The sequence below is a fragment of the Balaenoptera musculus genome, chromosome 4 (genome assembly GCF_009873245.2).
Source record: "Balaenoptera musculus isolate JJ_BM4_2016_0621 chromosome 4, mBalMus1.pri.v3, whole genome shotgun sequence".
Classification (NCBI taxonomy): Eukaryota; Metazoa; Chordata; class Mammalia; order Artiodactyla; family Balaenopteridae; genus Balaenoptera; species Balaenoptera musculus.
In genome coordinates, this window is record NC_045788.1 from 13,964,159 (window position 1) to 13,977,748 (window position 13,590).

The following is a 13,590-nucleotide window of genomic DNA, read 5'->3' on the forward strand; positions in this document are numbered from 1 at the left end:
TTCAAATGGTAGATGATAATACTTAAATTACACTGTGGATCTTAACTGAAATTTCTTATCTGAAAACACTGGGCTGGGGGAATTTTTTTTACCCTTGATTGGTCCTGGCTCTGCAATAATATGTAATCATGCTTTGATTCTTAGCTAGAAATTATTGAGAAAAGAGTCTTTTCCAGAAAGGCTTACTTCTAATTTTTCAACTGGATATTTTTCTACTTGGGGTTTTTGAGCTTTTACTCATAGGAAGACTTGAGGCCCTTAGGTTGAAGAGTCAGGCCACTTGCCCCATATAACACATTGTTTCCTTGGTGGGTGTACTTCTGAAAATCAGATTAGGACATAATGGTATGACTTGGGGTTCATTTTCATTACAGATCTTTTCTTTGTTTACTTTCTATCCTGGTAATCAAGAATATTTTGGGTAAATATTTTAAGGTTTCATGGATTTTAATTCTAGATAAACAGAAGCTGAATCCTTCAAAAGTAAAATCTTCTCTACAATTCCCTCAAACCCTAACTGAAAGCCATCTTTTTCCAATTCTATATTTCTCTCTAATATTTCCCAATAGTATTTCTTGTCTTGCTCTTTCTATCATAAAAAATTGTTGCCACAGCTTTATGTAAGTGCCCAACAGATTTCAGATATCAGGTAAATTTTGAAGAAATTCAAGAAACGAGGCAAATAATTCTTTAATTCTGCTTTGCTCAATCTAATATGGAAAACAATTCAGATTCTAAAAAGATAAACCTTCTAAATTGGCTCTCCTTTTTGGGGTCATTAAGTAGAGAAAGTAAGGGTGAATATATAAGCTGTAAATTTTGAAATATTTTGATTTAACCTTGGTGTTTCAGAAAATGGGAAAACTCTCTCACAAATATATCATCTCATCTTAGCTACAAGCATAATTTGGCAGGTGCAGCAACAGAAATGTCCTTCTTCTAAAGGAAGTTTATGCTCTCATGTTATTTTAGTTAATGAACAGGATACCAAATGTCATAAATTAAATATATTAAAGGAAATCTGAATAGACCAGAAAACATCTAAATATATCTGCTGTGTCACAGGCCTTCATGAATGAAAACAGATGGCATAGATAAAATAATTTTGTTTTTAATCCAGACTCTGTGGTATTTCAAGACTGTTCAAATGCCAGGATTAAGTCAGGCTGAAAAGGACATTTTACTGATATTTGCTGATGAGTTTTAATTTCACAGGCTCTTACAACCACATGGTTATCAATCAAACAAAATCATTCTCTAACACAAGGAAAGATGACAGGTGGAGAAAAACATGACTATTGGATATGGATATGGTCTGTAACAATAAAAAAAGTGATATAAACAATAATATAATATGAAGTGCAGTTAGCCATGTACAAAGTCTGAAGGTTATTTCTTCTACCAACATTGAACTTCTGAGGTGAAATACTTAAACTTCATTTGGTCTTAGCATTAATATTAATACTTAGCTTTAATTCAAATATGAATAAAAAACCAATATGAGTTAAGTAACATTTTACAATGAAATTTCCACTTGTTAAAAAAAAAGTTTATCATTCGGTTAAGAAAAAAAACAATCTCATGTGTGCCCTTGGAATATGTGCTATTATTAATAGGGGAAACAACCTTTGAAATTCACTTACTCTACTGCTAGGAAGGTTTACATTTAATAAGTATTCAATAAATGTTACATGCTGTCACTATTACAAAATATAGTTGGATCAAAATCAGGTCCAAATAGATCAGAATTGAAAATTCAAAAATAATTTAAATAATTAAGACATTAAAGGGCTTCCCCGGTGGTGCAGTGGTTAAGAATCCGCCTGCCAATGCATGGGACATGGGTTCAAACCCTGGTCCAGGAAGAGCCTACATGCTGCAGAGCAACAAAGCCTTTGTGCCGCAACTACTGAGCCTGTGCTCTAAAGACCGCGAGCCACAACTACTGAAGCCCACGCACCACAACTACTGAAGCCCACATGCCTAGAGCCCGTGCTAAAAAGAGAAGCCACCGCAGTGAGAAGCCCACGCACAGCAACGAAGACCCAACCCAGCCAAAAATAAATAAATAAATAAATGTATTTATATAAAAAGACATTAAAAAAACTAGAAGAAAAAGCAATTTAGTATCTCTGAAATCTCTGGATGGGAAAGAAATTTTAAGCCTCAAAAATAATAAATGTGGGAATTCCCTGGCAGTCCAGCGGTTAGGACTCTGAGCTCTCACTGCCAAGGTCCCGGCTTCAATCCCTGCACGCAGCCAAAAAAAAAAAAAAGAAAGAAATCAAAGGAAAAAGATTGACTGGTTTATCTGTATAAAATTATTGTACAGTAAGAAACAAAATTAAAGCAAAAAACAATTTAGGGAAAATATCTCACACATAGCTGGCAAGGGCAGGGGAAGGGTACTGAATCTGTTACAAGTCATTTAAGACAGCAAGATGGTAGTGGAATAACACATTCAACTGGCAATGTTCTAGGGAAATAGACACTTCCATATATTATTGGTGAAAGTGCAAAGTAACACCATCCCTATGGAGTACAATTTGGCAATATCCATCAAAATTACAGATTCGTTTATCCTTTGATCCACCAATTCAACTTCTGGGATTTATCCTACAGATATAGCTGCTTCTGAATGAACTGACAGATGTAGATTATTAACTGTAGCAGTATTGTTTATACTTGCAAAGAATTGGGCGTAAATCAATATCCATCAATAGGAGACTATTATATGGTATGTCCACATAATGGAACCCTTCTAAAAAGAATAAGGAAGATTTCTATGCACTTAACTGAAAGAACTCTAAGATTACTCTACAGAATGCTATCTTTAGTGTAATAAGAAAACGGATAGTTATACATGGTTACTCCCATTCTTCAACATCCCTCAGTAAGATTAGATTAAGTGCAGTTTCCTACCATATCTACAAAGATGCTCTCTATAACATTATTTGTAATAGCAAAACACTGGAACATTCAAAAAGTCCTATAGCAGTTGAATGGTAAGTCAAATTATGATAATCCACATAAAATATTATTTAGCTATGAAAAATGTCATTTATAGTGAGTTTGAATAACATGAAAATGCTTAAGCAAAAATGCTAAATGAAAAACTCATATACAATATGAATTCAATACGTAGTATGGACACTAAAGAGTAATCATAAGATTATTAAATAATGCTCAATTTATATCTCAATATCGAAGACATTTTCAGTGAAAATGTAAAATATAGTTTAGTCAGATTGCTTCCCAAGCACCTAATACTGAGAAAAATGGCACTAGAAGAGGAAGATGAGAAATGGGTGTGGAGAGAGAGATTCTACAGGAACAAGGGACATTGCTATGTTAGGACCGGTGAGGAAGGGTGAGAGACAATTTATGGTGAGAAGCCAGTTGGAATCAACTTATGGTGGAAGAGAGGTACAAAAAAAAAGGCGCTAAAGAAGCATCAAGTAAATACTCTGAAGAGTTGCCTAAGGTAAGTGATGCCTTTCCCTATCCTCCAAGCTTTATGATTGACTTCCAAATGTTGTCAAGTATTCCCTATTAAAACACCTCTTCTAGTTCTGTTGAGGAGGAAAATATAGGAAAAGGTCAGTCAGTGAGCTAGTTTCACCATGTTTCATACACAGGTGTGACTCACTATATACTACCAGAAGAAGCTTGATCCTGAGATCCTTTATGCCCCAAGGGCTGGGTATGTGTTTGAATTAGCAAAAATAATGACCGAATTGAAAAGATGTAAAGATTATAGCTTTACAACTGATTTACAAGAAGGGAATCCTATTTACAAGAAAGTACGTGGTTGAAAGTACATGGGGGAGGAAATGAAGGAAAAGGACGGATACTTTTAAATATCTATAAATATGTATCAAAATTCTATAATAGATGACATCATGGAATTATACATATGCATAAGAGATAGTATGAAAAAGTAGAAATTGTCTAAGACTAAAGATCTGGATCTAAAATTCCAGCCAATGCCTGCCAATGCAGGGGACACGGGTTTGAGCCCTGGTCTGGGAGGATCCCACGTGCCGCGGGGCGACTGGGCCCGTGAGCCACAACTACTGAGCCTGCGCGTCTGGAGCCTGTGCTCCGCAACAACAGAGGCCGCGATAGTGAGAGGCCCGTGCACCGTGATGAAGAGTGGTCCCCGCTCGCTGCAACTGAAGAGAGCCCTTGCACAGAAACGAAGACCCAACACAGCCAAAAATAAATAAATAAATAAATGTATTTAAAAATAAATAAATAAAATAAAATTCCAGCTGCATTGCTAAATTTATAAGTCTGTGGAAGATAAGTTACTTAAGCACTGATTGATTGGTTGATTGATTGACTGATTCATTCATTCATAAATTTAATTAGTCATTAAAGAACTACAGCATCAAGGGCAAGTAAAATGGGACAATAATCAGAAGGGAAAGTAGAATTATTTATTAATTCAAAATATTTATTGAGTATCTACTATGTGTCAGGCACTATTCTATATATTTATATATGAACAAATCATACAAAAGTCCCTAATCTGATGAAGCTTATATTCTAATACAGGGCGAGATACATTAGACACCAAACACAATATAAATGATATGGTACATTAGCACATGAAAAGTGCTATGGGTAAGGTTGATTGGGAGTATAGGCAGGTGAAGGGTACTTAGTTTAATTAATTTATTTAATTTTTGCCTTCTGTTTTATTGAGATATAATTGACATACAGCTCTGTATAAGTTTGACTTACATACATCATGAAATGATTATCACAATAAGTTTGGTGAACATCCATCATCTCACACAGATACAAAATGAAAGAAATAGAAAAATATTTTCTTCCTTGTGATGAGAACTCTTAGGGTTTACTCTCTTAACACCTTCCATATATAACATACATCAGTGTTAATTCTACTTATTATGTTGTACATTACATCCCTACTACTTATTTATCTTATAACTGGAAGTTTGTACCTTTTTTGACCACCTTCATCCAATTCCCTTCCCCTTCCACCTGCCTCTTGCAACCACATATCTGATCTCTTTTTTTTATGTTTTGTTTTTGAAGTACAATTGACGTACAACACTATGTTAGTTCCTGTTACACGACACAGTGACTGGATATTTCTAAACATTTTAAACTGACCACTATGATAAATCTAGTTATGATATGTCAACATACAAAGATATTACTTAGTTATTGGCTATATTCCTCACACTATACATTTCATCCCCATGACTCATTTACTTTGCAACTGGAAGTTTGTAGTCCTTTTTTTTTTTTTTTGAAAATTTGGTGCACGCTATGGAATAATGTATTAAATGTATACATATCAACAAAGATGTATTTTTTTTAATACATTTATTTATTTTATTTATTTATTTTGGCTGCATTGGGTTTTCAGGCAAGCAGGGGCTACTCTTCGTTGCGGTGCCCACGGGCTTCTCATTGCTGTGGCTTTTCTTGTTGCAGAGCTCCGGCTCTAGAGCACAGGCTCAGTAGTTGTGGCATGTGGGCTTAGCTGCTCCGAGGCATGTGGGCTTAGTTGCTCCGAGGCATATGGGTTCTTCCCAGACCTGGGCTTGAACCCGTGTCTCCTGCATTGGCAGGCAGATTCTTAACCACTGCACCACGGGGGAAGCCCTGTAATCTCTTTTTAAGAGTTTGTAATCTTTTAATCTCCCTTACCTATTTCTTTCCTCCCCCATCCCACTCCCACCTGGCAACCATCAGTTTGTTCTCTGTATCTATAACTCTGTTTCTGTTTTGTTATGTTTGTTCATTTGTTTTGTTTGTGAAGGATATTTTAAATATAATAGTCACGGGTTGCCTCAGTGAGGAGGTGGTGATTGGACAAAGACTCGAAATACATGAGGGAGTGAGCCTTGCAAGTATTAAAAGGAAGCACATTCCAGGCAGATACAAGAGCCAGTACAAAAGCCCTAAGAAGGAATGTGCTTAGCACATTTCAAAACAGCAAGGAGGTTGGTGTGGCAGAATAAGCAAGCAAAGGGGAGGAGAAGGAAATAAGTCAGAGAGGCAATGAGGGATGGAGGGTAGGCCATTCTAAGAATTTAGTGGAAGGTTGCTTGTTTGCTTCCTCCTGCCCCCAAAATACATAAGATAGAGAAGAATAAGAGGTAAGAGAAGGCAAAAGACCAGAGAGTCTAGAGAGGGCAGGGATAAATTTAAGAGCAGTATCCCTCAGAAAGCAGTAAGAGATCAGAGTAATGATCAGCCATGGTAAGGAGAAGAGATGCCTCTTTTGGAAGCATTGCGCTAGAATCTGCTAAGGAAGGCTGATATGCTCATCTCTCAGCAACTTTGCCCTCAGTTACTTCACATTGGTAGCTGAAATTGGCCATGGTGGGAGTGTTTACACCATGGAAAATATCTAACACTACAAATCCAGGCACTTTTTTCTTTTTTTTTTTGCAATTTGCAAGTGTTTTATTTATTTATTTATTTAACATCTTTATTGGAGTATAATTGCTTTACAATGGTGTGTTAGTTTCTGCTGTATAACAAAGTGAATCACTTATACATATACATATATCCCCATATCTCTTCCTTCTTGAGTCTCCCTCCCTCCCACCCTCCCTATCCCACCCCTCTAGGTGGTCACAAAGCACTGAGCTGATCTTCCTGTGCTATGCGGCTGCTTCCCACTAGCTATCTATTTTACATTTGGTCAGGCACTTTTTTCTTGGTGAGGTGGTTTAGCGGCATGCAAATAACTCTTCTCAAAGACTGGTGGATAACAAGGAGGAGAAGTTGGCTGTACCCCCAGACACATACTGTGGGAAGATGAAGGCCCCAGTGCTCTAGAGTCTCTTTTCTGTGAATCAACAGGAAAGTTAGATCAATTGCTTGGAGAAAAAAAGGCATTGGTCTGAAATAACTTCTGAAGGGGGAGACTGAGCCTAGAGAAAGTAAATAAGGGAACTGTTATGCAAATGTGAGGAGAGTCAAGGCCAAGGGTTAAATCTGCATACATTTCTCTTCTTTCTCTAACTTTCATTTGTTTGGAAGTAGGGGGAGGGGGAGATAGCCGGAGATAGCCTTTTCAGACAGAAGGATTTTGAAAGTTTGTAGCTGGTCATTGAAGAAGATTACAGGAAGGCACAAGAATTTAAAGTCGTGGGGAAAGGCATACTCTGGGGTCAAGGACAGATAAGGAGTACAGTGAGGCCAAGGGGAGTCTCATAGCTTAAGCAAAATACAAAATGATGTGGTATAAAAATTTTAATTCTACTATAAATGCCTAATGGTTACTTAGAATTTAGTTTTTGATAATTTAGTCTTCAAAAAGATAACTTTCTAGGTTACAATCATTTTTGTTTTCTTTCCTAGACAAAATAATTTTAGAGAGTATTTGTCTAGATGCTACCTACAAGTAAATACTTGTTAGCTGCCCTGAGGCGCTCTGGTGAATTCTTTTGGTTTGGCAGTCAGTACCTCAGCTGCAGGCACGTTCCTGTTCCCTTTGGCTAAGTGGAAACTTCGAAAGGTCTGTAGTTTTTGAAACGAGATTGAATTCCTTCAAGTTTGTAACCTAGGACACTTAAGAACTTGGATTTGAGTTCACAGGATGGTTATACATAAAATAAAAGATCAAGTGCTCACAAGGTTAAATTTCCCGAAAGCCTTACTGGATGTAAGACAAAGGCGGGGTATAAAACGAAAATAAAAGTATGCTGAGTTAGAGAGGTCATTCTATCTTACTCTCTGCACTCAAGACTGCTCCTGTCTGCCGACAGAAACAGGTTGGTTTTTTTCTTTCTTTTTTCATTCAGACTTTTATATGATTTTTTTTTAAGCCCAAAGGTTTGGTATATTTATGTATATAGAGGGAGTCTTGATGCATAAAAGTTTACATGTGCAAAAAAGAGCTATTTGAAAACAGTTATACATGTTAACCTTAAAACAAAAATATGAATATAGCAGGAAGAAAATATTATTTTAATACCATTACTTGCTTATAAAACTTTGTTAATAATAGGTTTTGCTATATCATTTTTTCCTGCTTTGTTTTATTGTTGAATTTTTTTATTCTTATGATAATTACAAAGGCATTTAAATGTGTTTCTATGTTTCTGCCAGAAGGATCACTTCTGCAAATAGTTTCCATTCCTACTCTTATTTACTCATATTTTTAGTATGATTAATTCTTTTAAAATATCTTTCCTTAATATCTTATACTGTTTGGCCATATTATACCTTATCACCAGGTTCAAGATTTGTGTGATAAAAGAGAAGGAAAGAACAAAGTTCCTACCGTATTAATAATTAACATATAAGAAAACGAAGACTAGAGTAGTCTTCCAGATTGGAACTTTTCAAATAACTTTAAGGATAAAGGGAGACAGAAGGTCTAAGGAAAAAGCATAACAAAACTCAGCATTATAATAAAAACACTGAAAGTTATTATTACATATATTTTAAAACTTGTGAATTCTGTGCAAGCCTATCTTAATACTACAGGGTGTTAATAGCCAGTAGAGTAGAATAACTTAATGAAGAGACATGAGATTCCTGGAGTATCATCTTTCCATTCTAGAGTAATAGCTTTATACCTATTGGTAAAACCTTTAGTTTGACAAATATTTGCTGGGCACCTAGAGTGTGCCAGGCACTCTCTTTGGGTATTAATTATAAACATAAATCCAAGAGGTCATAGTCTTAGGGAACTTAGAGCACAGAGCGAAAAGGTAGTCTGAGAAACATGTCTTCCATAGGATGGGGTCAGTTCTCTGAGAGATATGCAGATACAGTTATTGGATCGGGAAAGTCTTCTGGAGAGGTGACATCTAAGTTAACTGGGTAGGAACTGGCCCTTCAAGGGAAGGGCAGGAAATAGTCCCTCAGATAAAAGAACAGAATGAGTAATGATGTAGACATGTGCTGCAGCATGGTGTGTGCCAGAAAATCGCTGGCAAATCAGTATTGTTACTGTCTACCGTGCAGGGTGCACAGTAGAGGGATGTAGCAGGAACCATGGGTAGGACAACATTATGGAAGGAGCCTTGGGTGTCATGGTAAGGAGCTTAGATTGTATCTTTCAGATGAAGAGATGTGTCTTTCAGGTGAGGAGCTAATAAGCAGCAATGATGGATTGACATTTTAGAGAGAGAGCACTCTGATGGCAGTAAGAAAAATGTTTTGACAAGGAGGTGGTAAGGAGGAATAAGAACAGTAGGATGCCAGTTGGGAAGATATTGTAATAGGCCAGGTAATAATGATGGTCGAATTGTGTGGATGTGTCAAGGAGCACAGATTAAAAGGAAGAGACAGATTTGAGACCTATTGGGGAGGTAAAATCAGAATTTAGGGGCTGACTGGAAATCAGGGATGAAGATAAGAGATAAATCAAGGATGGTACAGGCTGAAGGCTTAGGTGACTAGTGGAACAACAGTGCTACCAAATAGTAGTTTACAATCAGCATGTAGTGACAGGTTTTGGAGGGAAGCTAACTAGAGGAGACTTTGTTTTATAAAAGCCAACCAGTAAAATTAAGTAAAATGCTGAGATAATATATTTAACTTATTTTAAAATAAATTCATAAATAAATAAAAATAATATTTATTTTAAATAAATAAAATTACTTTAATTTTAAAATTTAATTTATTGTCAATATACTGTGTAAGAATCACAAAGTTGTATATGTAAAAGTTACAGGGTTTAATGATTAATAAAATTCCCCAGGGTATTATTTTTATCTTCCCTCTGTAAATCCCAGCTCCTGTACACAGACTTGTAAAAACAAGGGATGAAAAACTACTCTTGGGGTTATATTCCAACGTGGCTTCCAATAAAGAGTTTCAAAGAGTGGCAGATTCAGGCTCACATATGTTATGGCAACAATCTGTTCTCTAATAAAAGAATAAAACATATGCTAGATCAAAAGCGTTTCCACTTAAGCAATATTAAAATAAATATCCTGTATTCTTTTTGCCATTTAGATTGGAGCCATGGCTTTGGAACACAACCAGTCAACAGATTACTATTATGAGGAAAATGAAATGAATGACACTCATGACTATAGTCAGTATGAAGTGATCTGTATAAAAGAAGAGGTCAGAAAATTTGCAAAAGTTTTCCTGCCTGCCTTCTTCACAATAGCTTTCATCATTGGACTTGCAGGCAATTCCATAATAGTGGCGATTTATGCCCATTACAAAAAGCGGCGAACCAAAACAGATGTGTACATCCTGAATTTGGCAGTGGCAGATTTACTCCTTCTATTCACTCTGCCTTTTTGGGCAGTTAATGCAGTTCATGGGTGGGTTTTAGGGAAAATCATGTGCAAAGTCACTTCAGCCTTGTACACAGTCAACTTTGTCTCTGGAATGCAGTTTCTGGCTTGTATCAGCATAGACAGATATTGGGCAGTAACTAAAGCCCCCAGTCAATTGGGAGTGCAAAAACAATGCCGGCTCATCTGTTTCTGTGTCTGGATGGCTGCCATCTTGCTGAGTATACCTCAGCTGGTTTTTTATACAGTAAATCACAAGGCTAGGTGCATTCCCATCTTTCCACACCACCTAGGAACATCAATGAAAGCATCAATTCAAATGCTGGAAATCTGCGTTGGATTTGTAATACCCTTTCTTATTATGGCAGTGTGCTACTTCATCACGGCAAAGACACTCATCAAGATGCCAAACATTACAAAATCTCGGCCCCTCAAAGTTCTGCTCACAGTGGTCATAGTTTTCCTTGTCACTCAGCTGCCTTATAACATTGTCAAGTTTTGCCAAGCCATAGATGTCATCTACTCCCTGATCACCAACTGCGACATGAGCAAACGTATGGATGTTGCCATCCAAATCACAGAGAGCATTGCACTCTTTCACAGCTGCCTCAACCCGGTCCTGTATGTTTTTATGGGAAACTCTTTTAAAAACTACATCATGAAAGTTGCCAAGAAATATGGGTCCTGGAGAAGACAAAGACAAAATGTGGAGGAGATTCCTTTCGATTCTGAAGATGTTACAGAGCCAACCAGTACTTTCAGCATTTAAATATAAAACTGCTCTGTCTCTTGCTTCGATACACATGAATGAGGCTTCTCCCTCAGATAAAACATCTGCATTTTTCTGAAATTCAAATCTCAAACACTGTGGTGGCAACTTATAACAAAGAAGAGGTTAGAGTGGGGAAGGGGAGTGGGGTAGAAGCCAAGAAAAAGAGGAAACAAAAAGTAAATGCATAAAACATGGAAATTAAAATTAACAATATAGGAAAATAGTAGTAACAGTCATACATAAGAAAAACACTATAATTTAGGTCATCTAAAACAGATTATTAAAGAAATTTAAATTAAGGGGCATTTATAATTATTTTAAATTATCTAAATTTTAATATAAGAACAATTTCCCTGCATAATTTTAGTACTTGAATAGCTATACAGCAAAATTTAATGTCTTTTTCTTTTTCTTGTTTCTTAATTTGTAAGAGATTTCATAAAACTCCAGAAAAAATAACAATTGGCAATCAAAAAACAAAAACAAAAACAAAAACATAAAATGCTTTTCTGGCTATTGTACTATATTACTGGTAAGTTTCTAAATATGTAATTTGCTTTTATGATGTCAACTTTCTTTAGTTATAAGCTGGTTATCCTGTTAGATTTATCATTTATACTCTAGAAGCAATCCTCAGACAATCACATTTATCTAGGTTTCAATTTTTATAACTGCCTAAAGGGCTCATCCATTTACGTGAGTCTATTACTGAGGGTTGACTAAATAATATATTTTTCTATGTCTAAAGACTCTTATTTTTCACTTAAATACTTGTATTTTTAAACAATGAAAATATGTACCACAATAAATTATTTTTAATAATTTGGACTGCTTATCTCTTTAAAAACAATTATATATAAATTATTATAGTCCATGTAATATGCCCCTATTAAAATTTAATTTTGATAGAAATAACAATGGTCAAAAATAGTGTGCACTAATATAAATTTTTTCTCTCACAAACTGTAAAAAAAAGACGTTTTCTGATCTTAAATAAACATCGCCTAGTCAAGACGTTGTTTTAAAATTACTTTTTATCAAGTATTTGTAAATTTGAAAATGCTTTCAAAGGCAGAATTTAAAGAACTGTGGTTATGAAATGAATAACTATGTATCTTATTATTCTAGCACAGCATCTGGCATGAAGAATCAATAGAATACTCACCACTGCACCACCATTTCTTGCCGTTAATTACATAGCTATCTCCATCTTGCTGGATGCTACATTCAATATTTGTGGCATCACTTGAAGCTACATCGGGCTCTATAAATAAGCAAAGGCTGAATTTACAGGCAGGCAGATACCATTAGTTTACAAAAGACACTTAGTTAAAGAAATGTGAACTCTTTGAGGACAGAGGCATCTTTGTCTTTTTCATCTTCCTACCCTTCCCCCATTCCCCCTGGTTCTCCTACAACCTACACATAGTAGGTATTCGATAAATGTGCATTGGAAGAATGAATGAATAAATGAAGTATTTAGAACAACTCAGATAGATCAACTATGCGAATTATGTTCTTGGCATTCTCAGTGATATATGACTTGGGATACAACTCAATCTTTTCTCCAATCATCAAACGTGCATTAAAAACATCGTTCTTTACTTCCCACAATGAAAATCTGTACTACATATTTGCAAGCCAGCTTTCCCCACCATAGGTTTAGTATCTTAAACAACTTCTTTTTTTTTAAATTAATTTTTATTGGAGTATAGTTGATTTACAATGTTGTGTTAGTTTCTGCTGTACAGAAAAGTGAATCATATATCCACTCTTTTTTAGATTCTTTTCCCATATAGGTCATTACAGAGTATTGAGTAGAGTTCCCTGTGCTATACAGTAGGTTCTCAGCAGTTATCTGTTTTATATATAGTAGTGTGTATATGTTAATCCTAATCTCCCAATTTATCTCCCCCCTCCCTCCCCCGCTTTCCCCCTCGGTAACCATAAATTTGTTTTTGACATCTGTGACTCTATTTCTGTAGTATCTTAAACAACTTCTAACTGTGCCTTGCAAATTCCATCAGGAATGCTTTCACCAATCTATTTATTTTGCATTCTATAAAGCTTGCTCAACACTTAATGTCTTCAGAAAGTTTTCCACAGGACACTTTTACAAGACTGCTTTACTGCATTGCATTTTAGAACTTATAGCCTAGCTCTCAATCATAGTAATCTGCACTTGTTAATGTGCTGCTCTTTTGAATGGATCCTTAAGATATTTTATGTGTTCTCTTTCTGAAACTAGAGACCCTCTTTCTTTAGAAAAGGAGGTGTGTACTCTACTTATTTTGTAATTAATTAGAGCTTTGTAGACAACACAGCATACAGCAGGTGCTCAATAAATGCCTCTTACTGGTTTAAATGGAGGTCAGTTTTGCTATTATAAGTGTATGCAATGTTATAGAAGGACAATAAAATCTGCCCCAAATTATGGCCAGATGAAATTGAGTTTAATTTTAAACTCAAATATGAAACAATGATTTTGTCCTTTGAAGAGTTCTTAATTACTGTTTCCTATGTACAAATGTACCAAAACCCATTTTTATTAACATGCTCCTA

The 13,590-nt window shown here is 35.7% G+C and overlaps 2 protein-coding genes across 3 annotated transcripts in view; one reads left to right on the forward strand and one right to left on the reverse strand.

Annotated features, from left to right (window-relative positions):
- The window catches only part of ACAD11 (acyl-CoA dehydrogenase family member 11), a 103,946-nt gene that overhangs the window by 33,238 nt on the left and 57,118 nt on the right, over nt 1-13,590 (reverse strand). For both annotated transcript variants that reach the window (XM_036851125.1, XM_036851126.1), the window contains one exon: nt 12,194-12,292. In XM_036851125.1, the coding sequence (XP_036707020.1) occupies nt 12,194-12,292 (99 nt within the window). The remainder of the gene's footprint in view (nt 1-12,193; nt 12,293-13,590) is intronic.
- Nucleotides 7,362-11,511, forward strand: ACKR4 (atypical chemokine receptor 4). Its single transcript, XM_036851127.1, has 2 exons — nt 7,362-7,766; nt 9,964-11,511. The coding sequence occupies exon 2, from the start codon at nt 9,973-9,975 to the stop codon at nt 11,023-11,025; it is 1,053 nt and encodes a 350-aa protein (XP_036707022.1). The 5' UTR covers nt 7,362-7,766; nt 9,964-9,972; the 3' UTR covers nt 11,026-11,511.